Consider the following 25,816-nt stretch of genomic DNA (forward strand, 5'->3'; position numbering starts at 1 on the left):
TCCAAGCTACTTAGGAGGCTGAGGTGGGAAGAACTCTTGAGCCCAGGAGATCAAGGCTGCAGTGAGCTATGAGTGCCACTGACTCCAGCCTGGGCAACAGAGGGAGACCCTGACGACAGAGAGAGAAAGAGGCAGAGCGAGAGAGACAGAAAAGAAAAACTAACCTTACAATGTTTTTCAAGACTCAAGTTTCCATGTCACGCCTCATGTCTCCCCTCAGGCAGAATTAAACATTGAGATTTCCTTATATCCACTTAATCCCAGAAATGTAGTACAGTTCTTGGTACAGAGTAAGCACTCAATATATATTGGCTGAAGGAATGAACAAATAAATGAATTGGGATGAATTGTTTATGTGACAGTCTCTACAACCAGACCGTGAGTGCAACAAGTACAGAGAAAACGTTCTATTCATCTTTTTTCTTCCAGCACCTAGCACAGTATCCAACACAAAATGAATGTGTACTAGATGCTATTTATTAAACTGTAGACAAGAGATAAATACTTTATTTCAAAAATGCAAAGAAGGGAAGATAAATCACATTTCTTTTTATCATGTAAACTTGTACCAAAGATTTATGAATAGATTTATGAACTGGAGTGGAAAACACAGACATTTCTACCTTGAGGATATAGAAGGGAACTTAGGAAGTGAGAAGTCAGGTCACCCTAGTCCTCTAGGGTGCTTAAAGCTAACTAGTCCTGTGAATGAGGATCTAACCTATGTGAAAATCTCCAGCCTCTACCTGTACAGCATCAGCCCTGGGACAACACAGTCAGGGGCAGGCTGTAGTCATATCTCTTAGCCTAAGAGTACACACCTGTCAGGGAAAGTCCTGATGGCCACAGTGAAAAAAGTCATGGGTGGAGAGAAGCAAAGTAGGAAGGATCATTTGAAGCACAAACAAATGGGGAAACTGAACAGACAATCTCAGCATCACCACATCTGCTTCAAAAATCGCACACCAACTCCCTTCCAAAGTGCATCGTTACACTGCACCATTGCGGAAGAAATGGAAAAGCAGGATGGTTTGGCTGGCTGGAGTCACATCTTGGGGAAGCTGGCCAGGTTGGCAATGCCACAGGCGTTGTTCTTATTTCGAGCCATGAGGATATATCCTTTGTTTCCCCAGTTTTCTCCCCAGCTGTAAGACCAATCAAGAAAAGTACTTAGTACTCTTAGTTTATTTATTCATTAAAATATTTACTGAGTATTGTGTGAGATACTGATGGTACACAAAAATGAATATGATGGTTTTTACCTTTAAAGAGTTTAAAGTCAAGAAATAGGAAGAAGGCATAATACTACAGGTATCAAAGGAGGGAAGATTCCTTCTGATCAAGAGAATCTCAGAGGCTTGATGTAAGAGATGGCATTTAAGCTGAGCCAAAAGGCTGAGTAGAATTTCGACCTGTGGGAAGGGGATGCCAGTGGAAGGGTGTGAAATGAACAATAGAGGCAGGAAAGTGTGGGGCACTGTTAGGATCATGTAGCTGAAAAACAGTGTGCCTAACAGGGTGTAGTGGGAGAGATGTCTGGAAAGGCGGATTGAGACCAGGTTGAATTACCTTTACTGCAAGGTTAAACAGCTTCACCTTTACTCTGTGACCCATCATAGTGGAGGAGCCAGTAAGGGATTTTGAGTGGGAGAGTGATGTGATCAGAGCTGTATTTGGGGAAGATTAATCTTGAAAATGTAAGTTTAGAGCATAAGAAAGAGGCTGAAGCTGGTGATCTTGATTGGGGAGTAAACCCTATAGAAGAGATGGATGAAACTATGAGAGTAGATGAGATTATTAAGGAAATGAGTGGCGAGACTAGAAGACATGAGAGATGACGTGAGACACAGGAGAGAGAAAGAGGAGAGAGGAGAGACTGTCTGTATATCTTCTTGAATTGTTTTCAGTCCTCTTTCCCCAAGCAGCAACTTCTCTAATTACCCAATACATTTTATTTAAAACCTGTACTCTATCCCCACTCTCCCCTTCTCTAGGGGCCCTCAGTGTTCCTGATCCTGCCCGGGTGTGTCCTTTCTTCCTCCCAGCTCTCTTGGAAGTATCTCCACACATGGCACCTGATCATGAAAGAACAGGGTAAGTGCTTAGAGCTGGGAGTCAAGAGAAGGGACAACACAGGACAGAAGCTGTGGGAGACTTGGGAAGATGCTCAGGTTCATCTTGAGTTGGAACTGTGATATAAAAAGTTGCTTCAGGTTTGAACAACACCACTGCGTGAGTCTGTGAGCTCCCCAGAGTCTAGGGCTCCTGTTCCTTGGAGGGCACTAAGGACAGCAGATTTAGCCAGTGCTGCTGCCAGGTTAATGGTGATCAGCCAGGAAAGGAAAACTATAATTCTTATCAATCTGCCCCTCCCCAAAAGTCACCAGGTGCTAAAGAGAAATGGAAAACAAGGTACCCTGGAGTTTTCTTTGTTCCCCAACACAGGAAAGTAAACACCAACTTTTTTTGTTTATATCTTATTTCTAAAAAATGTTTCTCTTCACAATCTTTGGCAAGTTCTTATATACGTGTATCCTAAGTGTATCTTGAAGGGAAAAAACTGTTCAAAGGAGTATTAAACCTTTACGCTGTTGCCCTGTTGTTAAAGACAGACTGCTAATGGAAACCACCCTAAGAAACTGATCATATTAGCGACAAAAGAAAGTAAAAATATGTAATTTCAAAGCTCCTGCTGATTCTCTGTACTGCTTTATCTCGTGGTTAGTTACGTCTATCTTACTGGGCTCTGAGCTCACTGAAGGTGTCACCTGCTCATTGGTTTGTGTATGTCACTAAGCATCTTGCACACAGGGAGTATCTGCCCAGCACATAATTGAGCACTATTGTCTGGCGGATATGGTTTAGATGTGTGTCCCCTCCCAGTTTCATGCTGAAATGTGATCCCCAATGTAGGAGGTGGGGTGTAGTGGGAGGTGTCTGGGTTATGGGAGTGGATTCCTCATGAATGGCTTGGTGCTATCGCCTTGGTGATAAGTGAGTTCTCACTCTATTAGTTCATGCAAGAGCTGGTTCTTTAAAGAGTTGGCACCTCCCTCTCTCTCTTGCTCCCTCTCTCACTATGTGACATGCTTGCTCCCCCTTTTGCCTTCTGCCATGAGAAAAAGCTCCAAGGCCTCATCAGAAGCTGAGCGGATACTAGTGCCATGCTTCGTATAGCTAAACAAACCTCGTTTCTTTATAAATTACCCAGTCTCGGGTATTCTTTTGTAGTAATGCAAAATGGACTAACACACTGGCCATTAAGTGTTGGACTCAGAATTAAGAGCCTCTGACTGAGAAGATAGAAGTGAGAAGCCTGAGATAATTTTTTCTTGATTTGGGACAGAGAAAGGAATATCGGGAAGCTGGAGGTGAGGTTGAGTGTTAAAAGGGTGATTGAATAACAAAAGTAGTGTTCCCATCATTACCTGTTTTTAATTATCCAGTGCTTGTTTCCCTTCTGGATTCCATATCCCACTGCCAAAACCGCATGGTTCAGATTATCGCTATTGCAGCTTTCATCATAATACACACCTAGAATACAAACTATCAGTGTGAGGCTCTATGCAATCCAAGGGTCACCCTGTGGGATCTCCCAGTCCAGGAGACTCTCTAGAATTCCATCCCTGTCAGGAGGGTTTACCACAGAGATGCTGCTCCGTACTGCAGCAGTTGTTAATTTCTCTCTGGCTGCCTCTATCTGAATACAAAAACTAGTACTGAAAATACCCAAGGTCCTTCGAGAAGCCATCAAGCTTGTATCATAAAAGACAGTGATCTATAGGATCAGCAGCTTCTTACCTTTGCTGTAAAACTGGAAGGAGGTCAGGCTTGCATCAATGGCCACAGAGACAGGTCCCACTCGGGCCACTGCCCTCTTCAGGGCTTTCTCATTCCCCTCGGGGATCTCTCTGTACCCTCTGCATTTAGCTGCCTTGCCTGTTGGGTTGTACATACAGCTCTCCTCCTGGAAGAAACAAGATTGTAATAGAAGTAGGACAAAGCAATAGGCAATGAGTCAGTGAGTGAGAAACTCAACCAATATTTTGAGTGATGCCAGTGAACTAACAGAGGCAGCAGTCTAGGGTTTCCAGAGAGGGTCTGTTCTTCCTCACAAAAAAGAATATGAAAAGAGGATTCCCGCCTTCCACCACACATAAAAATCAACTACAGGCCGGGCGCGGTGGCTCACGCCTGTAATCCCAGCACCTTGGGAGGTCGAGGCGGGTGGATCACGAGGTCAGGAGATCGAGACCATCCTGGCTAACACGGTGAAATCCCGTCTCTACTAAAAAAAATACAAAAAAACTAGCCAGGCACGGTAGTGGGTGCCTGTAATCCCAGCTACTCGGGAGGCTGAGGCAGGAAAATGGCGTGAACCTGGGAGGCAGAGCTTGCAGTGAGCCAAGATCGTGCCACTGCACTCCAGCCTGGGTGAGAGCGAGACTCCAGCTCAAAAAAAAAAAAAAAAAAAAAATCAACTACAGGTGTTTTAAGACATAAATGTGGGAGGAAAACCTGTAAAACAGTAGGGAAAGATTTCTGAAATAAGATTTTTTTTAAAAGCATAAACCATCTTCTGGCCACATAGTATGTATTAGCCTCAGGGGGCAGGAAGGCACCAGCTTCTGTGTGGACAGGAGGCCAAGGTCAAGGTTTAGCTAGAGGGAAGACCTGGGCCCTCTGCACCTATATCAGGGGAACTGGTGTGATCCTTGTGCTCTCATCAAAGACGAAATATGAAAGTACATAACATGACGCTAAAATAGATTAAAGAACTTAGCAATTTAGCCTATGACTTCCAACACTATATTTTACAGGTAGTTAGCAATATTTCGTTGGGAAGCCACAATTATGGAATCGAATAATAGCCCATGTCAAGGTGGTGTATTCTTTTCAGCAATTCATTTTCCTACAGACTACCCCTTCAGAACCCTAAGGTTGCATCCACAAGAATATACTATCTACTACTCAGGAGGCTGAGGCAGGAGGATTGTTTGTGCTCAGGAGTTTGAGGCTTTAGTGTACTATGATCCTGCTGTGAATAGCCACTCCACTCCAGCCTGTGTAAGATAGTGAAATATCCTCTAAAAAAATACGTTATCTAACATTATCTAAATATTAACAGCAATAGCAGCATTTGCTGTGCTATTTTAAGATTACAGTGGTCTACTGCCTTGATATTTTTCAATATGCCTTTGTTTCTGCCATGTGCTCCAAATCCCTGATGCCTCCTGGTGCCAAAAACTACACAGAATTACAAGTGAAACAGAATATCTTGGAAACTGACTCAAAAAGATGTTATGTGATGATACTTTAAAGTCAGAATAACCTGCATTATAGCTGGAACAAACTTATAATACCATCCCTTTAAAATGTTATCTGGCTGCTGCCCTATCAGATCTCTTCTTTTTTATCTTTTTATTTTTTGAGACAGAGTCTCTGTCATCCAGGCTGGCGTGCAATGGCATGATCTTGGCTCACTGCAACCTCTGCCTCCTGGGTTTGAGCAATTCTCCTGCCTTAGCCTGCCGAGTAGCTGGGATTACAGGTGTATGCCATCACACCTGGCTAATTTTTGTATTTTTAGTAGAGCTGGGGTTTCACCATGCTATCCCTGCTGGTCTCAAACTCCTGACCTCAAGTGCTCTGCCTGCCTCAGTCTCCCAAAGTACTGGGATTATAGGTGTGAGCCACCATACCTGGCCAGATCTCTTCTTTTTTAAATTTTGTTTTTTCTTACCTTTCTCCATTCATAAATGAATAAAACACATTGCAAAAATTGCAAAGGAAAATTAATCATTTTACTATATTAAAATTAACTTTTCTAGATTGAAAGACATAAAGAGAATGAAAAGACAAACCTCAACTTTTAAGTACATAGTACTGGTATCCAAATAGTCTTTTTAAACTTTTAAGAATTGCTAAGAAAGAGAAAAAACAACCCAATTAAAAATGGGTAAGAGGTGGGGTACGGTGGCTCACACCTGTAATCCCAGCACTTTGGGAGGCCGAGGCGGGTGGATCACCTGAGGTCAGGAGTTCAAGACCAGCCTGGTCAACATGGTGAAACCCTGTCTCTACTAAAAATACAAAAACTAGCTCGGCATGGTAGTGGGTGCCTATAATCCCAGCTACTCAGGAGGCTGAAGCAGGAGAATCGCTTGAACCCAGGAGATGGAGGTTGCAGGGAGCCAAGATCGCATCACTGCACTCAAACCTAGGCAACAAAAGCAAAACTCCATTTCAAAAAAAAAAAAAAAGAGGTAGGCCAGGCATGGTGGCTCACATATGTAATACCAGCACTTTGGGAGGTGGGAGGATTGCTTGAGCCTAGGAGTTTGAGACCAGCCTTGACAACGTAGTGAGACAATGTCTCTATCAAAAAAAATTTTTATTGTTTTTCGGGACAGGGTCTCACTCTGTCACCCAGGCTAGAGAGCAGTGACATGATCATAGCTCACAGCAGCCTTGAACTCCCAGGCTCAAGTTGTCCTCCCAACCAGCCTCCTGAGTAGCTAGGACTACAGGTGCACGCCATCATACCTGGCTACTTTTTTTTTTTTTTTTTTTTTTTTTTTGAGACGGAGTCTCGCTCTGTCACCCAGGCTGGAGTGCAGTGGCCGGATCTCAGCTCACTGCAAGCTCCGCCTCCCGGGTTCACGCCATTCTCCTGCCTCAGCCTCCCGAGTAGCTGGGACTACAGGCGCCTGCCACCTCGCCCGGCTAGTTTTTTGTATTTTTTAGTAGAGACGAGGTTTCACCGTGTTAGCCAGGATGGTCTCCATCTCCTGACCTTGTGATCCGCCCATCTCGGCCTCCCAAAGTGCTGGGATTACAGGCTTGAGCCACCGCGCCCGGCCCATACCTGGCTACTTTTAAAAAGATTTTCTGTAGAGATGAAGTCTTGCTATGTTGTACCAGGCTGATCTGGAACGCCTGGGCTTAAGTGATCCTCCCGCCTCAGCCTCCCAAAGTGCTGGGATTACAGGCATGAGCCACCATGCCTAGCCTCAACAACAAAAAAAAATTCAACGATTTTTGAAATTGGTGGGCATGACGGCATACACCTATATCCTAGCTATTTGGGAGATCGAGGTGACAGGATTGCTTGAGCCCAGGAAGTGGAGGCTGCAGTGAACTATGACTGTACCACCACACTCCAGCCTGGGCAACACAGTAAGACCCTGTTTCAAATAAATAAAAAGAAAAACAAATGAGCAAAAGATAAAAATAGTTAATTCATTGAAGAAGAAATGCAAATGGCCAGATAAACACACTGATAAAAAGGTGATTCAATGGGATTTCTTATACATTGCAGGTATAAATTTTTCCAAATATTTTGGCAAACAATTTGACATTATGTAGTAAAGTTGAAAATAGATATACCCTAAGACCCAGATAATTCAGTTCCAAGTCATTATATCCTAGTAAGAAATTCTTGCACATGTGTATGGGAGACATACCTAGGAATGTTTGCTAAAGATAAACATCCCTAGTAGATACATCTTACCTTTGCTACATACTACTGGTATGAATTACAGTGTCTTATCTCCTTAAGTGTCCATTTCCTCACATATACATTGAAGATAAGTCTACCTTACAGAGTTGTTATGAGATTAAATGAAAAAAAGAAAAAGAAAAAATGCACTAAGGACATGGCTTAGAACACAGTAGCCATCATTTTTATTCTCAAACTTGCTATGCCTATTTCAGAGGTTTCTGTTGTGAAGGCCCCACATTATATTATCTATCAGTCCCAGCCCTATGTGTATAAAAAGACCCTCAGGTTGCCTCCCTTTCAGATACGATTTCCTTCCTATGACTAGAGGATCATGCAGGAGGAACTGAATTAATCCCTTATCTCTAATATGAAGCAACTTGTTTTTTCTCTCATTTTTTACATGTTAGCATGTAAACTTACATAACTTCCTTAAATGTTCTGAAAACTCACACTGAGATCATATAAAATAAAGCCACACAATGGCATGGTGGGTTTGTGGGTTTGTTGTGGGAGTGAGGAATTGAGCAAAGGGTTATAGAACCCTGCTCAGAAGTCTATGGGGTAGGTGGCCTAGCCTCTATTTTCTCTCCATGGCAGAGAGGCAAATAGGAACTATAGTAGCTTAAGCTCCCTAAGTTCCCCCAGATTGTGGAAATCTTCTTAGTCTTCTGTGGGAAATTATTCCATCAAGAAAGCAGGGTAGGGTAACAGAAAACAGTATTTCTGGAATTGTTTCTAGTACAAAATATCATGCTGGGGAAGGAGGAGCCGACAGAGCTGTATAATTGTGTGGAGCAATCTCACCTGTCCCACATATGGGTAGGCATCTTCAGAGTCAATACCCCGGTTCTTCTGCACATATTGGAAGGCATTGGTCATGTAGCCCCCTCCGCAGCCATCATTCTCAGACACACAATCCACTAGGTTCTGGGGACTCAGATTTAAGAGTTTGCCAGTTTTCTTCTTGAGTTGGCCCTCCAGGGCACCCACAGAGCTAAAAGCCCAACAGGAACCACACTGACCCTGAGAGGCATACAGAGAAACTATCAATCTTTGCTGTTTATATTTTCTATATCTTCTCTCTACCTGCCTGAAGAAATTCCATGTGTTCTAAAAATTTCAGCACAAATGTTGTCTTTGTTGTGAGTCTTTCTCTTCCCCTTAACATCTGATGCATTGTTCTACTGCTATTGATGTTTGCTACCATTTTTACTATTAGCTACAGTAAAGCAGAGCACAGTACCAGCTTTGGAGGCAGTTGTCCTGGGTTCTAACCCTGACTTTGCCACCCAGTCGCTATGTGACCCTGGGTAAGTTACTAAACTTGCCTGTGTCTCAGTTTCTCTATGTATAAAATATTGTTATGAAGATTAAAATATTTAAGTCATGTAAAGAGCTAAGAAGTTCCTGACACACAATAAAATCTCAGGAAGTATTAGCTATTATTGTTCATGCAGCTAGATTGTAGGTTTTTCTTTCTTTCCTATTCTATTTTTTTAGATTGAGATTTCCTGAGGACACAGGTTGTGTCTTAGTCATCTTGAATCTCTGCTGCCTAACACTGCACCTGGTTGGTTCTGGGGGTCAAAAAGTGTTTGTTATATGAATGTTAAATCAATTGTTTATCTTGCTGATACAATCCTGTGTTGTTTGGGCTGTGAAAAAACTGACATTCTCATGCTAGTAAGAATGTAAGATTGCAAAAACTTTTTGGGGCTGGGTATTGTGGCTCATGTCTGTAATCCTAGCACTTTGGGAGGCCGAGGCAGGCAGATTGCTTGAGCCCAGGAATTTGAAACCAGCCTAGGCAGCATGGCAAAACCCTGTCTCTACAAAAAATTTTTTAAAAATTAGCTGGGTGTGGTGACATGTGCCTGTAGTCCCAGTTACTAGAGAGGCTGAGGTTGGAGAATCACTTGAACCTGAGAGGTTGAGGCTGCAGTGAGCCATGATTGTGCCACTGGACTCCAGCCTGGGTGACAGAGACTCTGTCTCAAAAAAAAAAATAACAATAATAATAATTTTTTGCGGGGGGAAAGGACTGTGACCCAGCAATTCCAATTTTAGGACTTGTTTTGCATAAATATTTGTACATGTGCACAAAAATATATGCACAAGGGTGCTTATTGCAACACTATTTGTAATAAAGAAAAACCAGGCCGCGGTGGCTCACGACTGTAATCCCAGCACTTTGGGAGGCCAAGGCAGGTGGATCACCTGAGGTCAGGAGTTCAAGACCAGCCTGGCCAACAAGGTGAAATCCCATCTCTATAAAAATAGAAAAATTAGCCAGGCGTAGTGGTGCGTGCTGTAACCTCAGCTACTCGGGAGGCTGAGGCAGGAGAATCGCTTGAAACCGGGAGGTGTAGGTTGCAGTGAGCCAAGATTGCACCACTGCATTCCACCCTGGGCGACAGAGTGACACTCTATCTCAAAAAAAAAAAAAAAAGGAAAGGAAAAAGAAAAACCAGAAACAACCCAAATGTACAGAAACAAATGAGGTTAAATAACGGAATGGGGAGATGTACCTTAATCCCTTGCCCTCTCTTCCTGGTGCCCTTTCACCTCAAGAACAAAGCAGCAGAAAAAGGAAAAGGTCATGCCAGATTACATATGCACACCCAGAAGAAAGGAGAGTACCTGATTTTTGACAGGAGTAACATATCCTTTCTTTCGATAGTCGACAGAGTCTGGGGCTCTACCTTCCCAGTCTGGGATATAAAGGGTGTCATTACTGCGGGAATGAGAGGCGGGTACTTTGAGTCCAGTCATCTTCTGAACCACCTCTTCATTGGTCTGAGACAAAGAAGAAAGAGGCCAGGCATCAGCAGGGAACTAAAGCAAACGGTGCAGGTGGGACAGGAGCTGAGGCTGTACTTACCATGTCCCCCAAGTGGTTCATAGCCAGTTCATATGTATGGACACCAAGAGAAGCCTCAAGGTTATGGATGGAAATATACTTCAGGTTTTTTTCCCAAATTAAACGCCGAGAGATTTCATCCACCTAAACAAAGCATAGTCAGTACTTGTATAGACCGTGTACAGTTACATATGTCATATTGTGAAGGGTTTTAGGAGAATAAAGGAAACTCACAATCATAAAACTTTACAGTTTAGTTGGGGAACTAACCATGGAATTATTAAGGCCTGCAAGAAGAGATAATACGTAAAGAAATACAACACAAAGCTCTGGAGAGACAGAAAAAATGCTTATAGATGAATAGCATTAATCTTAGAAATCTTCCCAAAAGAGAAATGTAACACACTTATAAAGCAAAGGAAGGATACAATTTGACAGAGGATGATTTGAAGCATAGGAATGAAAACCGTATGTTAACGTGAGTTAGGAAAGAGGGACTGATTTGCTAGGAATAAAGCATTTGGATTGAAGAAGGGAGTCTGCAGCTAAGATGGGAGAGCTCAAGTCTCAGCCCTCCTGCCATGCCCCCTTCAGGACCCCAGGCACCTTGCTGTTGTATTGCTTCCTGTGGGTCTTCTTCCATAACTCCCAGTGGGTGTCCAGTATCTCCTCAGGGTACAGAGCAAAGCTCATCACAGGTAGCAGCAGAACCTTGAGCCCCCACATCCTGCAGAAGAATGTAATTAGGGAAAACTCTTCCATTTGGCAGGGAAACCAAGGAAAACTAGGCTTTATGAGGAAGAGGAAGGTAGACAGAGAAAGGGTGATAAATCAATGATAGTCAGGAGGGACCTGTGTTTAGATAGGGTGCTGGTACATCTGGTTCCAAGTTTTGATCTAGGCAGATGTAGCCATTTCTCTCTCTCTCGGGAGATTTAACCAACACACACACACTCTCTGTCTCTCTCTCTCTCTCACACAAACACACACACTTACACAACCAGAAATAGGATAGAAACTGGACAATCAGAATGGGCTCAGTGCCTGTTTCCTCCAGGGTCCTCAGCAGGCTTGGAGACAGATAAAGAGCAAGGTGGTAGTGGGGTTCAGAATACACAAAGGAGAGATTTCCATCTAAGTTTTGCTTCCTGATCATTTCTTCGAGGCATTTTTCTCTTTCTTGCCTAAATTCTGGTACTTTCCCAGATCTTGTCAGAAGAGGACAAGGGAAAATATGACAATGTTTCCTGTTTTCTGAGACATTTTCTTTTTTTTTTTTTTTTGAGACGGACTCTCGCTCTGTCGCCCAGGCTGGAGTGCAGTGGCACGATCTCGGCTCACTGCAAGCTCCGCCTCCCGGGTTCACGCCATTCTCCTGCCTCAGCCTCCCGAGTAGCTGGGACTACAGGCGCCCACAACCGCGCCCGGCTAATTTTTTGTATTTTTAGTAGAGACGGAGTTTCACCGTGGTCTCGATCTCCTGACCTTGTGATCCGCCCGCCTCGGCCTCCCAAAGCGCTGGGATTACAGGCGTGAGCCACCGCACCCAGCCCTGAGACATTTTCTATCTCCTCATTCTCCTTATGCATTTCTTCCTCCTTTTGCTCTCCCCTCCCTCCTTAGGCAGGAAACTGCCCTAATCTTAACCAGATGCTGCAGGCAAGGTTTTTTATTTTTCCCCTAACAACAAAAAACCACTGTGGCTGCCGCACAGGACAAGGAGCCTCAGATCCAAGGTTTGTTAGAAGAATGTTCAGACTGAAAAGCAATGTTCTATGATTATTAAATTCACAGCTTTTCATAAGTTTAGCTAGCTTCACTCATTTCTTGCATTGGCTTGCTTAATTACAACTCCTCCATTTTAAGAACAATTTGCAGCTTGCAGCATGTCATATGGCTTACACAATTGCTTATAGTCCATTTACATGTAATTTTTTCAAACTGGCAAAATGTCCAGTAGGACACTTAAAAGTTAGAGTGTTAAGGGCTTTGAGATGTTTCAGCAAACAGGAAGCACTGAGCTACCACCTCCCCATACCACTCTCCTCCTCCTCCTCACTAGGGAGTTAACCCTTTTGATCCTTGTTGGCCAAAGTAGAAAACACTGCAGAAAGGCCACCCTTGAAGGATAGGCAAATGATTCCCTATATACTTTGCTTTTACTTACAACCATGTATATATATATATATATAAATCATACAAGGAATTCTACAGACTTCCAGGCAGATTTTATTTAGCCAGGGAATGATCTAAGAAGTGCATCTCAGTTTTCATCTGCAAAGGCTAAAAGTTCATTGTGATTCTCAAGTCACTACATCCCTAATACTCTTAGAGAATTGACAGGAATGAAAAGCTAAAAGATCTAGGAAGTTGCAAATGTTACCTGCTGATGGAACTGTTGTCAGGCTTCGTTTCGGCAGCGAAGTGTGGGCAGACCATCAGGGGTGCCAGATTTATTCCATCAGGATTGCGGAAGTCAGCTCCAGTGGTCGGCTGGAAAATTTGGGTAAGAGGAGGAGGCGGGGATAGAAATGCTGAGAGAAGGAAGGGTAGGGAGGAGGGAAGGAGTCAGTGGATTTGTAGTGTTTGTGTGTGTGTGCAGCATGTGTGCCAGGGTAGGGAGTTGCTAGGTATTTAATCTCACAAGACTGTCTTTGGTGGCAAATAACAAGACCTCAGTATCTATTGACTCAAATAGGAGCTTACCTTCTCTTTTGGTGAGTAAAAGGAAGGACACAGCCCTAGTCTCTCCCATCCTTCTTCTTCAATATCTTTATTATAACACTGGGGGATTACATCTTTTCCTACCCCTTTCCTGTTATGATTTACCTCTCCAACATTGAAACCTATTTTCAAATTTGTGTCTGACCCTCACCTCTGGGATGCGGGAATGAACATAAAAGGCTATAAAAGAATAATATAATGGAAGCCATACGCTCCAGAATTCTTTGTATTTTTGTAAGCTTGTTGGTTGCAAGTTGTCATTACTTCCAGGAAGGAGAATAGCTTTCCCAGCCTAATGTGGTTTTGCTGAAGGATATACCCAGAAAGTCCAGATGAAACTGTCTTTAAAAGTAACCAAAAACAGCAGTCCTGGTTATCTATGACAGCACTTGAATCAGTGCCATAAGTTCTGATGGACTCCCATGTGACTCTGTTGCTAAAACCCTCAGGTGGTGGGATGCCCGATAAACATCATCTGTCTCAATTAAAATCCCCAATCTAGGACAAGTCACATGAGCTTCTCCAAATGCTTCCCCAACATCCAGGCATGTGACAGATCATAAGAATCTCGCTGAGTCCTCAAACCACACCCCAAACTTCATTTTCTTCCATAAACAGATGTGGGGAAGGAGGAAAAAAGGCTTCTTGGAATAGAAAGGATAATAAATGGGATCTGTAATAGACTCAGTTTCTAGCTGGATTCAATGCATAAACCCTCAAGAGTACAGGCTTATGCCTCTGGATTTTAAGAGCTGCTAATGGGCTAGGTGCGGTGGTTCACGCCTGTAATCCCAGGCCTTTGAGAGGCCAAAGCAGGTGGATCACCTGAGGTCAGGAGTTCGAGACTAGCCTGGCCAACATATAGTGAAACCCCATCTCTACTAAAAATAATACAAAAATTAGCTGGGCATGGTGGCACACATCTGCAGTCCCAGCTACTTGGGAAGCTGAGGCAGAATAATTGCTTGAACCCAAAGGGCAGAGGTTGCAGTGAGCCAAGATAATGCCACTGTACTCCAGCCTGGGTGACAGAGTGAGATTCTCTCTCTCATTAAAAAAAAAAAAAAAAAACATATATATATATATATATATATATATATATGTTGCTAATGAACCAACATAGTCTCCTGGAGGGAAACCAGGTCCAGACTTAAACAGTTTAAATTTCACTCATTTTAATCCAGAAGAGGACACACTGGGGGAAGGCATCCAGATGTGCCCTGGTGGTTTTCAAGTCCCAACTCTTTCCCTCTCTCCCAAGAACCCAGGCAGTGCCCACCCCAAAATCCCCACCTTATGATCAGAGCATTCCTGCTGATGTTACTCAGAATGTGTCAGGATCAGGAGGACAAGTGAGGGGGAGGCGTGCAGTGTGATCAGAACCCTATGATTTCTGATTCCTGAAATTAAAGACACAATGTGCCTTATGTTTGTATGTCTGGAGCTTAAACTATAGATTCCTCTAGTTGTGGGTGCCTGTTGTTTATGAACTGGAAAGGAATGATAAAGCCGCAATCAAGATCACACAACACAATAAATTTTACAAAAGGAAAAAAATATTTTGTTTCAAAATCTTTGCTACATGTCATTATTTTTGCCACTGTAAGGCTTAGCACAGATGCCAGCAATACAGAAATGGCCAACAAGAAAACAAAACAATCAAAAATAAAACCCTGAAGGAAAAGCAAAAACAAAACCCCCAGAGCATCTTCTCGCTATCCTCCCCTTCCCCAAAAGCCCTATAATAACTGTACAACATTATAGTCCTGATCACATTTAAAAACAGTCGATTATTAAAAAACAAGGGTTCCATTGGAAACTCAACTTTTTGGTTTCATAAATTGTGATATAAATATATATGTATACTGTAAGTGTGCACATAGAATAAAAAAATAAACTGTCTCCTTTTTTACTCCACTACCTGGCACCGGACTGGAGACAAAAGGAAGGGAAACCCAGCAAATGGACATTACTTTGGCCTCTTCAAGGCCATCCTTGCTCCTCAGTCCCCTATGACTACATTTAATATATCTTCTCATTAATTCAGTCTTGCACTTTAGCTACTGGCCAAAGCCAATTTAAAAAAAAAAAAGCTGGTATCTTCGACTATTACCTGAGGAAGGTAAAGGGTGAGGGTAGTAACCTGTATCCGCATTTATATGGCTATTGTTAATTACCAAGTGACCCTGTTGAGATGGGTGTCCAGGCCCCATCTATCATACGGAATTATTATACTTGCACTAAAGCAAAACCCAATCTCAAGATTGGAGGGAGCAAAGATGAAAAACCTCTTAGGGCCCGAAAGACTTAAATCTCAGTTTCTTGCTAAACTGGGTATTTTGAGTACGGGATGAAAGAGGCTACTTTGCAAGAGGGCTTCGTATTTGGTTTACACTCCAACAGTGAGGATTTTCACTGGGACGGCTAATCCAAGAAGTTGAGTTTCCATGCAGAAATAACCTCTACAGAACACACATCATATGTGATTCTGACAGAAAAATGCAGCATTATCTTTATGGCCAAGTCTTGGGTTTCAGAAAGTGTTTATCTTGCCAGTCTATTTAGGTAATGTTTGCAGATCTTCCAGATAAGGTGAGAGCACCAAAAGCAGGAGTAACCCAGCTTTATCACTGAATGTGTTCGATAACAGACAACCGTATCAACAGCTGACTTTCTATATTTGCTTTACAGTTGTATATTGGCTGGGCATGGATGTGAGCGCAGCAAAGACATTTATTTAAATATTCTTTGGCTGCAATACTAAGTGGAAAATACCTGGAAGATTTAACTCCTTAGGACTCTTTGAAAAGTACACAGAAAGACAAAGATAAAATCTGGGACAAATTTTGCATAACTCCCTAATAGGGAGAAAGAGTGAAATACAGAAGCACGTGCGCACACACACATACACATACACACACATACACACTCTCTCACTTACGTTTCTTTCCAGAGGGATTGCTCACAGGCAGCAAAAAAAGCCTATGCTCACTTGCTAAAGCCCCATATATACCTACCACGTTTCATGGTCCTCAAATATGAGGACATTTCTCCTCTCCTCCACTCTCTTCAGAATTTCTTTCCAAAAACAAGCCATACTATCCAAGGCAAACAGTGGATGTCAGGTTCTTCTAACCTGCCCCTTGATCTTAGCACAAATCAACACTATACAATTTCAGGTCAGGAGACATAAGGAAAGGTGTTTTAACTTCACCCAGCCTCAAATTTTCAGAGAGTCCTAAAAGCCTTGGAGATTCATTCCATTTCTTCTATAAATGTTACCTTAGAGAGGCATCAGAGCAGGGGAACAGCCAGAAGGGAAAGGGGGTACATGTCGGGGGTGAGGGAAGGGAAGGGAGAGGAACTTTTATTCTGTTTACAGAAAGATTTGCTTTTTAAAAACAAACAGTGATTTTTTTCTCCCCCACCCCTTATCCTCACCCCAATAGTTCTATTCTGAAAAGGGGGGAAACATAGTTAGATCAGGGAATTCTTCATTGTTGTAGCTGTTGCTCTGATCTCCCAGCATGGACAGCATCTCCTGATAAAAGAAAAAGATTAAGTTTGGGTCACACACCCTGATCTCTTAAACTTACCAAGTTCTACTCCACCATTCCCCTGCACTACCATCCCTGACCCCGAGTCTTTGCTGTGCTCTCTTAGCCTTCCTTACTTCCAACAACTTTGACTCCTTTAGATCGCAGCCTTTTTTCCTAATCCCTTCTGTCTTCCTCCTAGAGTTCCACCTTTTTCCTTTTCCTAGTTCCCAATATTTTCAAAGGGAGAAAAATCTGCTTGCTGTATTTCATATAACCCCCTATAGACATATATGGAGTCTCTTATCTTATTTGTTTTCCACCAAGACCTGTTTTGCTTTCTTTCAATCTTTGCTTTAAACCAGCTCTTCCTTTGTCCTGCCTAAGATTACTCCATTCACTCTTGCAGTCCCTCAGGAATTGTGTGAATAGACCATTATGGCTATAATCAGTATGTTCTATTTCATTTACTTTTTATAATTTTTTAAAGGGAACACTTCATGAATTTGTGTGTCATCCTTGCACAGAGGCCGTGCTAATCTTCTCTATATTCATTCCAATTTTAGTATATATGCTGCTGAAGTGAGCACTACTTTTTATTTTTAATCATTCTGTCTCTTTTAAACCCAAAGCTACTATGACTTGGGTATGTGGAGCTATTTGAATGAGCTAAAGTAACTTTCTTTGGCATCTTCCTATAGTGCTAAATTTGTCTGTTCTGGTTAAATGGTATGCATTACACTCAATTCATACTCTTTGTTTGTTTGACAGGGACAGGATCAGGCTAGTTGCTCAGCCTGGCTTTGAACTCATGGCCTCAAGTGATCCCCTGCTTCAGCCTTCTAAGGGGCTGACATTATAGACACAAGCACTACTGCCTCTAGCTTCCGCAATATATTCAATAACTGACAGTGATCCCTTCATTTATCCCTCTCTGTCTTCTCACATATACTTCCAACCAAACACCTAAATCCAGGCATGCTTCCTTCACTGTCTCTCCTCCTCCCTGACCCTTTCTCTCCCAGCTTCTAATTTTCGAAAGTCTTTTTTTTTTGTTGCTGTTGAGACGGAGTCTCACTCTGTTGCCCAGGCTGGAGTGCAGTGGCCGGATCTCAGCTCACTGCAAGCTCCGCCTCCCGGATTCACGCCATTCTCCTGCCTCAGCCTCCCAAGTAGCTGGGACTACAGGTGCCTGCCACCTCGCCCGGCTAGTTTTTTGTATTTTTTTTTTTTAGTAGAGACGGGGTTTCACCGTGTTAGCCAGGATGATCTCGATCTCCTGACCTCGTGATCCGCCCGTCGCGGCCTCCCAAAGTGCTGGGATTACAGGCTTGAGCCACCGCGCCCGGCTCGAAAGTCTTTTTACTCTCTTACCTGGAAGACCTCAGGCTGGCCAGGTTGCTGTGCTGACGGTTGTTGAACATGTTGCTCACTAGAACTTGAACGATGATGAGGCTGCTGGCCCTGCCACTGTGGCCAGACACCCACACCCTCTGCTGTCCGTGTCTGGAATTGTCCTGCAGTCTGTCCAGTCTCAGGAGCTAGAAATACAGCAAGGAAGAATAAACAACGCCAATCTACACAATTCCACTGTGTACTAATGCCACAAGTAAACAACTATAGGTAAGCCATTAATTTACCTAGGATAACTCTGTTCTTCTCTCCACCAATCAATGCCTTTTCTATCTCAAAACTCAGCCCTAAATTAATTATTCTTCTCCAGGCAGCCTTTCCATAGAGTCTTTTACTCATTTAGGTTAAATGTGTACACTATTAAATGTATAAAAATGTACATGATTTTTGTTATGATTTTTGTTATATGTGCTAAAGTATTTTTCATGTGGGTAGATTTTTTTTTTTTTTTTGAGACGGAGTTTCACTCTTGTTGCCCAGGCTGGAGTGCAACGTCGCGATCTCAGCTCAATGCAACCTCCACCTCCCAGGTTCAAGCGATTATCCTGCCTCAGCCTCCCGAGTAGCTGGGATTACAGGCATGTGCCACCATGCCTGGTAGAGACAGGGTTTCTCCATGTTGGTCAGGCTGGTCTTGAACTCCCGACCTCAGGTGATCCACCTGCCTCAGCCTCCCAAAGTGCTGGTATTACCGGCATGAGTCACCATGCCCAGCTGGTAGGTTGCAAATTCTAAATAGACTGGCCGGGTGCGGTGGCTCAAGCCTGTAATCCCAGCACTTTGGGAGGCTGAGACGGGCGGATCATGAGGTCAGGAGATCGAGACCATCCTGGCTAACCCGGTGAAACCCCGTCTCTACTAAAAAATACAAAAAACTAGCCGGGCGAGGTGGCGGGCGCCTGTAGTCCCAGCTACTCAGGAGGCTAAGGCAGGAGAATGGCATGAACCCAGGAGGCGGAGCTTGCAGTGAGCTGGGATCTGGCCACTGCACTCCAGCCTGGGTGATAGAGCGAGACTCCGTCTCAAAAAAAAAAAAAAAAAAAGAAAAAATTCTAAATAGACTGTCACGTTGCATTTCCCTACAATTAGGTCAGTGTGCCCAGAACACAGGCAAACAACTTTAACTACCAAATCCTTTCTCTTTAGCAGTGCGATTTTCAAACTGTTACTCTCCTTGTGGTCTGGACTCACCAAAGTTAGATCCACGATTGGTGAGACTAGGGTAGGCAGCAGCACCAGGTGATGCAGTTGGAGCACCAGGGAGGGAGATGGAGCTGAAGGAGGGTGGAGTCTGAAAGTTGCCCACACCAAATTGGGAAGTACGAGTCTTAGCAGTAGCCTGGGTAACCACCTGCTAAAAAGAGATGGAGAGGGGATACAGAACAAATACAGCATTAACATCATTGCACATACCATGCCTATGAGAGTCAACACTGTCAATCACTGCATCCTTCTGAACCAAGCTCATCACTTATTTCCTATTGTATATTTCTTCCAATTAACTCTCAATCTCTCTTGACACTATTTTTTAGGCAGCTGAGATAAAGGTACAAAAAGCAATGAACTATGGGATTAATAAAAGTTGTAAGAATTAAATGAGGCCGGGCGCGGTGGCTCAAGCCTGTAATCCCAGCACTTTGGGAGGCCGAGGTGGGTGGATCACGAGGTCAGGAGATCGAGACTATCCTGGCTAACATGGTGAAACCCCGTCTCTACTAAAAATACAAAAAACTAGCCGGGCGTGGTGGCGGGTGCCTGTAGTCTCAGCTACTTGGGAGGCTGAGGCGGGAGAATGGCATGAACCCGGGAGGCGGAGCTTGCAGTGAGCCGAGATCACACCACTGCACTCCAGCCTGGGAGACACAGTGAGACTCCGTCTCAAAAAAAAAAAAAAAAAGAATTAAATGAAAGCATCTTATAAACTGTGAAGTTATACAAAACTAGAGGCATTCGTAACAGTAAAGTATTATATGCAGGCCAGGCGGGGTGGCTCATGCCTGTAATCCCAGCACTTTGGGAGGCCGAGGCAGGCAGATTACCTGAGGTGAGGAGTTCGAGACCAGCCAGGCCAACATGGTGAAACCCTGTCTCTACTAAAAATACAAAAATTAGCTGGGCATGATGGCATGTGCCTGTAATCCCAGCTACCCAGGAGGCTGAGGCAGGAGAATCATTTGAACCTGGAAGACAGAGGTTGCAGTGAGCCAAGACTGCACCCCTGCACTCTAGCCTGGGCAACAGAGTGAGACTCTGTCTCAAAATAACAACAACAAAAAAAGTACTATATGCAGAGAAAAAATATTCTGCACCATTATTCAGTCTGTTCTGCATTCATTTGTTCCTAATGATGTATTTTTTATAAAAACTATTTTCTCACAAGAGTTGTGTATATGCATTATAGACTATTTGGAAAGTGAAGGAAAATATAAAGAAAATAAGAATCATTCGTAATTCCATGGTAAACATGTTTGGATAATTTCTTCCAGTTTCTATTTTCTCGTGCATTTTGTACACAATTGAGATCAGATTGCATATAACATTCTGCAGCCTGCTTTTGGTTTTCACTTTTTAAAACTATTACTTGTATAACATAAATATATAGTAATATTAAATAATATTTCTTTAGACAATGTATTTATTGTGCATTATATTACATATATGAATATTATATAAGAATTTTTCGGCCAGCTGCAGTGGCTCACGCCTGTAATCCCAGCACTTTGGGAGGCCGAGGCGGGCAGATCACGAGGTCAAGAGATTGAGACCATCCTGGCTAACACAGTGAAACCCCGTCTCTATCAAAAATACAAAAAATTAGCCGGGCATGGTGGCGGGCGCCTGTTGTCCCAGCTACTCGGGAGGCTGAGGCAGGAGAATGGCATGAACCCGGGAAGCAGAGCTTGCAGTGAGCCGAGATCGCGCCACTGCACTCTAGAGCCTGGGCAACACAGCGAGACTCCATCTCAAAAAAAAAAAAAAAAAAGAATGTTTGAACTTTTTTGTAAACAGACATCACTGTAAGTTAGTCATTAATTTTCTCCTTTTTTCCTGCCTTATGGAGTCCTAAACAAAGAGGAAACATCTTAGAATTTACTCCAAAACAAATCTGAAAATCGGACGCGCTCAAAATGTTCCAAGTGAGCAATTATGATTTAAGGTGAATATTTAAGATAAAAACCACAGACTCTACTGAGATTTTTTTATTATCTGTGATTTTTAATTAGCTACTCTCAACAAAGATGGAAACTGGAAACTGGAGAACAGGGGTTGTGGAGAAGGTATTTAAAATAAAAAACACTGATTTTACATATGGGAAAAAAGCCCAAACAAACAAAAAATAATACACAGGGAACAAACAGATGATAGGTTTTACCTGGGCAGAAAAGCCTGAGCGGGTAGTAGGGGTCCAAGTTGGGGTTGCTCCTTGGGTGGGGTTGGAGTGGCGGGAAATCTGGGCCAAGATCTGTCCTGCAGAAGCTGATGGCTGGACAATGGTTACAGGAGGGGCTAGGCCACTATTCCTAGGAGTGAATAAATGAGGTAAAGGATTAAAGGGATAGATTTATCACAGAAGCCAGGAATCAAAGGACAATCTAGTGCTATCCCTAGATCCCTCTGACTTCTTGCAGGTTAGGGAAAATTTGATAACAATTTGGAAAAGACAAGAAAGACTGACAGTCACACACTGACCAGGACACACAGAGATGGAGCCTAGAACATGGCAATAGGACAGGTGCAAAGAAATAGAAGGAGGAAAAGCAGCTTGTTTGCCTTACGCTAGGCCCTGCAAGCTTCACTGCTTTTTCTGAAATAACCAGAGAAAGCAAGGGAAGAATAAAATTTGGATTCAGCAGCTGAATCCCTTAGGGCCCTGTAAAGCAGCACATATATACGGGGCTCACCTGAAATTCTCTGCCGGCCGGGGGGTAGGAGGGAATGTGTTGCCCTGGGAGAATAGCTGTTGGGTGGCAGGGACAGTGCTGGAGGAGATGCCTTTACTCTGATCTGTGGACCAAAAGGAGTTGGGGGAGGGCCAGTCAAGGGGCTGTAGTATATTAGTTCAGCAAGTTCCTATTTACTCAGGTGGTATTACAATTAAGTGGAAAAACACTGGAAGATTACTGATTGGGCAGTGGTATGCCCATCAGTAAGTGATCTAAATGAGAATTTAAAAGGATAATGAGAAAGAAACATACCTGCATTGATGTTGTGATAGATTTCTGAAAATCTTGGATCTCTATCCTGGGCAAATAAACCATCTGACTTCTCAAGGGGCTTGCTGTGTTCTGGTCCTGTGGTTGTCACAGGCTGAACAACCTGTGGAATACAATGATAAAAATAACCATTAAAGATTTAACATGATGATTCAATAACCCTAAAATTCATATAAAACATATGTACATTCTAACTAGTACTGGAGAACACTTCCTAAGTAAATACTCCCTATCCTCTTCAGCGAAGAGGACACAACTTACCTGGGAATGATTGTAGCTGGCCAGTCCATCTCTTCCTGGTACCATGTCCAATTCTGTTTGCTGTTGCTGCTGCCTATATGTCAAAGGCCAGTTGAGAATAGAAAAAAAAAATTTTTTTTTTTAAAGAACCTGGAGAAAGAACCTTAAAACAAATCAAACAGGCCAGGCATGGTGGCTTACGCCTGTAATCCCAACACTTTGGGAGGCTGAGGCAGGTGGATCACCTGAGGTCAGGAGTTCGAGACCAGCCTGGCCAAAATGGCGAAACCCTGTCTCTACTAAAAATACAAAAAATAAGCCGGGGATGGTGGCAGGCACCTGTAATCCCAGCTATTGAGGAGGCTGAGGCAGGTGAATCACTTGAACCCAGGAGGCAGAGGTTGCAGTGAGCCTAGATCATGCCATTGCACTCCAGTCTGGGCAATGAGAGCAAAACTCCTTCTCAAAAAAAAATAAAATAAAATACTAACCAACCAACCAAACAAAAAATATATGGGATTGCAAATGACCACCCCCTGGGTGACTGCTCAACAGATGATTATTTGACCATTTCTTACCTGGGTGCCAGCTGTCCTGAGCCCATCTCCAGGGGTAAATTAGCTGTGGGACCTAGCTGTGGCCTCTGGATTGTGTTAGAGAGTGTAGGCCGTGGTTCTTGGCTAGAGTTCCTAGGAAAACAGAGTAGACAGTAAAGCGGGGGTGGAGGAGGAGGAAGGGGGAAGAGAGAGAGAAAGAGAAGAATCAGATTTTGTATGTAAAGCTCTATAGATTAATCTGTAGGTGGAACAATCAATAAATCCTTCATTAAAGTCCAATCCTACAGTTAATCTAGGGTGTCAGTTTCAGCAAATAGAAACTATGTTCTATGACACAGGGGTCATCTTGTTGGGTTCTAACTCCTTCTAGGTATTCAAAACCTGGTTGTTGTGGATGTGTGTACATATTCATATAAGGTATTTTTTAAAAGCATAGGTAAAAAACTGAAAGTACGTACACTGTACATTAACAAAGACTATCTGGAGTGTGAAAATTTTATTCCTTCTCTCTGTATTTTTCCATACTTTCCACATTTTCTATAAAGAATATTTATTTAAAAATAAAATACTAGACAGGCACGGTGGCTCACACCTGTAATCCTGGCACTGTGGGAGGCTGAGGCAGGGTGGACTGCTTGAGCTCAGGAGTCTGAGACTGGCCTGGGCAACATGGTGAAGCCCCCGTCTCTACAAAAAACACAAAAATTAGCAGGCATGGCGGTGGGCTCCTGTAGTCCCAGCTACTCAGGAGACAGGTGGGAGGATCGCTTGAGCCTGGGAGGCGGAGGTTGCAGTGGGCTGAGAGCGCGCCACCACACTCCAGTCTGGGTGACAGAGTGAGACACTGTCTCAATGAAACAAACAAACAAACAAATCCCTAAAAGCTAATTAAAATTAATCATGGCAGGGAAAATGATACATAAACATGGAGAAAGCAATTATTTCCAGAAACTCAAGTCCTTAAAACGGCTTAAATTTTTAAAAACTTAAACAAAATGGAAACACAAAAATGATGGTTGTTGTGTAATATAAAGATGCAAAAAGACAAAAATAAAGAGCTACAATGACCATGACCATCCACTTGAGTCCTAAGTTAATAAAAATTTCTAACTCAATCCACTCTGTTATACAAAGTTAGCAAAGAATTAAACTTTACAAGTTCTAAAGACTGAATTGGACAATACTGTTGTCACCAGGTATTATTCATACTTGCTACGTAGTCATAATCTAAAGAGCTGGATTCAAGGCCAATTCTACAGAAAAAGGATTAAATGGCAAGGTGGTAACCTGACAATTGATACCTACTAGATGGCTATAATAAACAAAAAGACAGTAACAAGTGTTAACAAGGATGTGGAGAAATCAGAGCCCTTGTACACTGCTCCTGGGAATGCAGAATGATGGGGCAGCTTTGGAAAACAGTTTGGCAATTCCTCAAAAGGTAAAACAGAGTTACTATGTGGCCAGCAATTCCACTCCTGGGTGGAATTCAAGAGAATAAAAACATATCCACACAAAAACTAGTACACAAATATTCATGAAAGCATTTTTTCAGCTCCTTATCCCTATTTTACAGATGGAAGCATTTTTGATAACCAAAAAGTAGAAACAACCAAATGTCCATTAATGAACACACAGACAGTATGTGGTATATCCATACAATGAAATCTTATTTGGCAATAAAAAGAAATGAAGTAGGCTGGGCGCGGTGGCTCACGCCTATAATCCCAGCACTTTGGGAGGCCGAGGTGGGTGGATCACGAGGTCAGGAGATCGAGACCATCCTGGCTAACACGGTGAAACCCCGTCTCTACTAAAAATACAAAAAACTAGCCGGGCGAGGTGGCGGGTGCCTGTAGTCCCAGCTACTCAGGAGGCTGAGGCAGGAGAATGGCGTGAACCCAGGAGGCAGAGCTTGCAGTGAGCTGAGACCACGCCACTGTACTCCAGCCTGAGTGACAGAGAGAGACTCCATCAAAAAAAAAAAAAAAAAAGAAATGAAGTACTGATACATGCTACAACATGGATAACCTTTGTAAACATTATACTAAGTGAAAGAGGCCAGTTACAAAGGAACTACATAGTCTGTGATTCCATTTATACAAAATGTCTAGAATAGACAAATTTATAAAGACAACAGATTCATAGTTATATAGAACTTCAGAGCGGGGGTAAAGAACAGGGAATGACTGTTAACTGATCTAGAATTTGTTTTGGGGGAATGAAAATATTCTGAAATTAGACTGCAGTAAGAGTTACATAACTATGTGATATACTAAAAAACACTGTATACTTTAAATGGGTGAGGTGTATGGTATGTGAAATATATCTCATAAAACTTTTTTAAAAAGCAGCTGCGAAAGAAAGGTCAAATAGAAAAGTGCAAAAGAGAGGAACAGTAACTAATGAAAGAGGAGGACGTAGCTATGCTCTAAAGAAAACTGACCAAATCAGGCCCACTGCCTGTTTTTCTAAATAAAGATTTACTGGAACACAGCCACATTCTTTCATTTGTCTATGGCTGCTTTCATGCTACAGCAGAATTGAGTAGGTGGAATAAAGACCACATGGCCCACAAAGCCTAAAATATTTACTATCTAGCCCCCCTTACAGAAAGAGCTTGCCTACCCCTGCTCCAGAAGAAAATCCTGTCAGACTAGAGCAATAAACTGGTGTACAAAACATAATCTTTTCCAGAAAGAGTTGATACATAGAATTGAAACATAAACCCTTCCATCTCAGGACCTAGTCTCTAAATTATTGTTTGT

General features: G+C 42.8%; 2 protein-coding genes and 1 non-coding gene across 10 annotated transcripts in view; all 3 read right to left on the reverse strand.

Moving 5' to 3' along the window:
- Positions 1-455: 455 nt before the first annotated feature.
- Positions 456-14,137, reverse strand: CTSK (cathepsin K). Of its 2 annotated transcripts, none has more exons than XM_050751013.1 (8): positions 12,748-14,137; positions 10,971-11,091; positions 10,386-10,508; positions 10,145-10,300; positions 8,309-8,527; positions 3,802-3,967; positions 3,429-3,534; positions 456-1,145 (listed from the first exon to the last, which is right to left on the reverse strand). In XM_050751013.1, exons 1-8 carry the CDS (start codon positions 12,801-12,803, stop codon positions 1,046-1,048), a joined length of 1,047 nt encoding a protein of 348 aa, XP_050606970.1. In that variant the 5' UTR covers positions 12,804-14,137; the 3' UTR covers positions 456-1,045. The 2 variants fall into 2 exon arrangements, with proteins under 2 accessions (XP_050606970.1, XP_050606974.1); XM_050751017.1 differs by lacking the exon at positions 12,748-14,137 and adding an exon at positions 11,409-11,626.
- Positions 14,138-14,246: 109 nt separating this feature from the next.
- Positions 14,247-25,816, reverse strand: part of ARNT (aryl hydrocarbon receptor nuclear translocator) — a 66,664-nt gene continuing 55,094 nt past the window's right edge. For 5 of the 7 annotated variants that reach the window (XM_050749957.1, XM_050749943.1, XM_050749964.1 and 2 more), the window contains 8 exons: positions 23,070-23,180; positions 22,513-22,585; positions 22,234-22,354; positions 21,940-22,042; positions 21,411-21,558; positions 19,229-19,391; positions 17,999-18,165; positions 14,247-16,629 (listed from right to left, as the gene is read on the reverse strand). In XM_050749957.1, coding sequence (XP_050605914.1) covers positions 16,540-16,629; positions 17,999-18,165; positions 19,229-19,391; positions 21,411-21,558; positions 21,940-22,042; positions 22,234-22,354; positions 22,513-22,585; positions 23,070-23,180 — 976 coding nt within the window. In that variant the 3' untranslated portion in view covers positions 14,247-16,539. The remainder of the gene's footprint in view (positions 16,630-17,998; positions 18,166-19,228; positions 19,392-21,410; positions 21,559-21,939; positions 22,043-22,233; positions 22,355-22,512; positions 22,586-23,069; positions 23,181-25,816) is intronic. The other 2 variants (XM_050749950.1, XM_050749965.1) reach the window with 1 other exon arrangement.
- LOC126944632 (U6 spliceosomal RNA) lies at positions 17,107-17,214 on the reverse strand. The gene has a single exon (XR_007722142.1). It is a non-coding gene; the product is annotated as a U6 spliceosomal RNA (small nuclear RNA).

This window comes from Macaca thibetana, chromosome 1 (assembly GCF_024542745.1).
Source record: "Macaca thibetana thibetana isolate TM-01 chromosome 1, ASM2454274v1, whole genome shotgun sequence".
NCBI lineage: Eukaryota > Metazoa > Chordata > Mammalia > Primates > Cercopithecidae > Macaca > Macaca thibetana.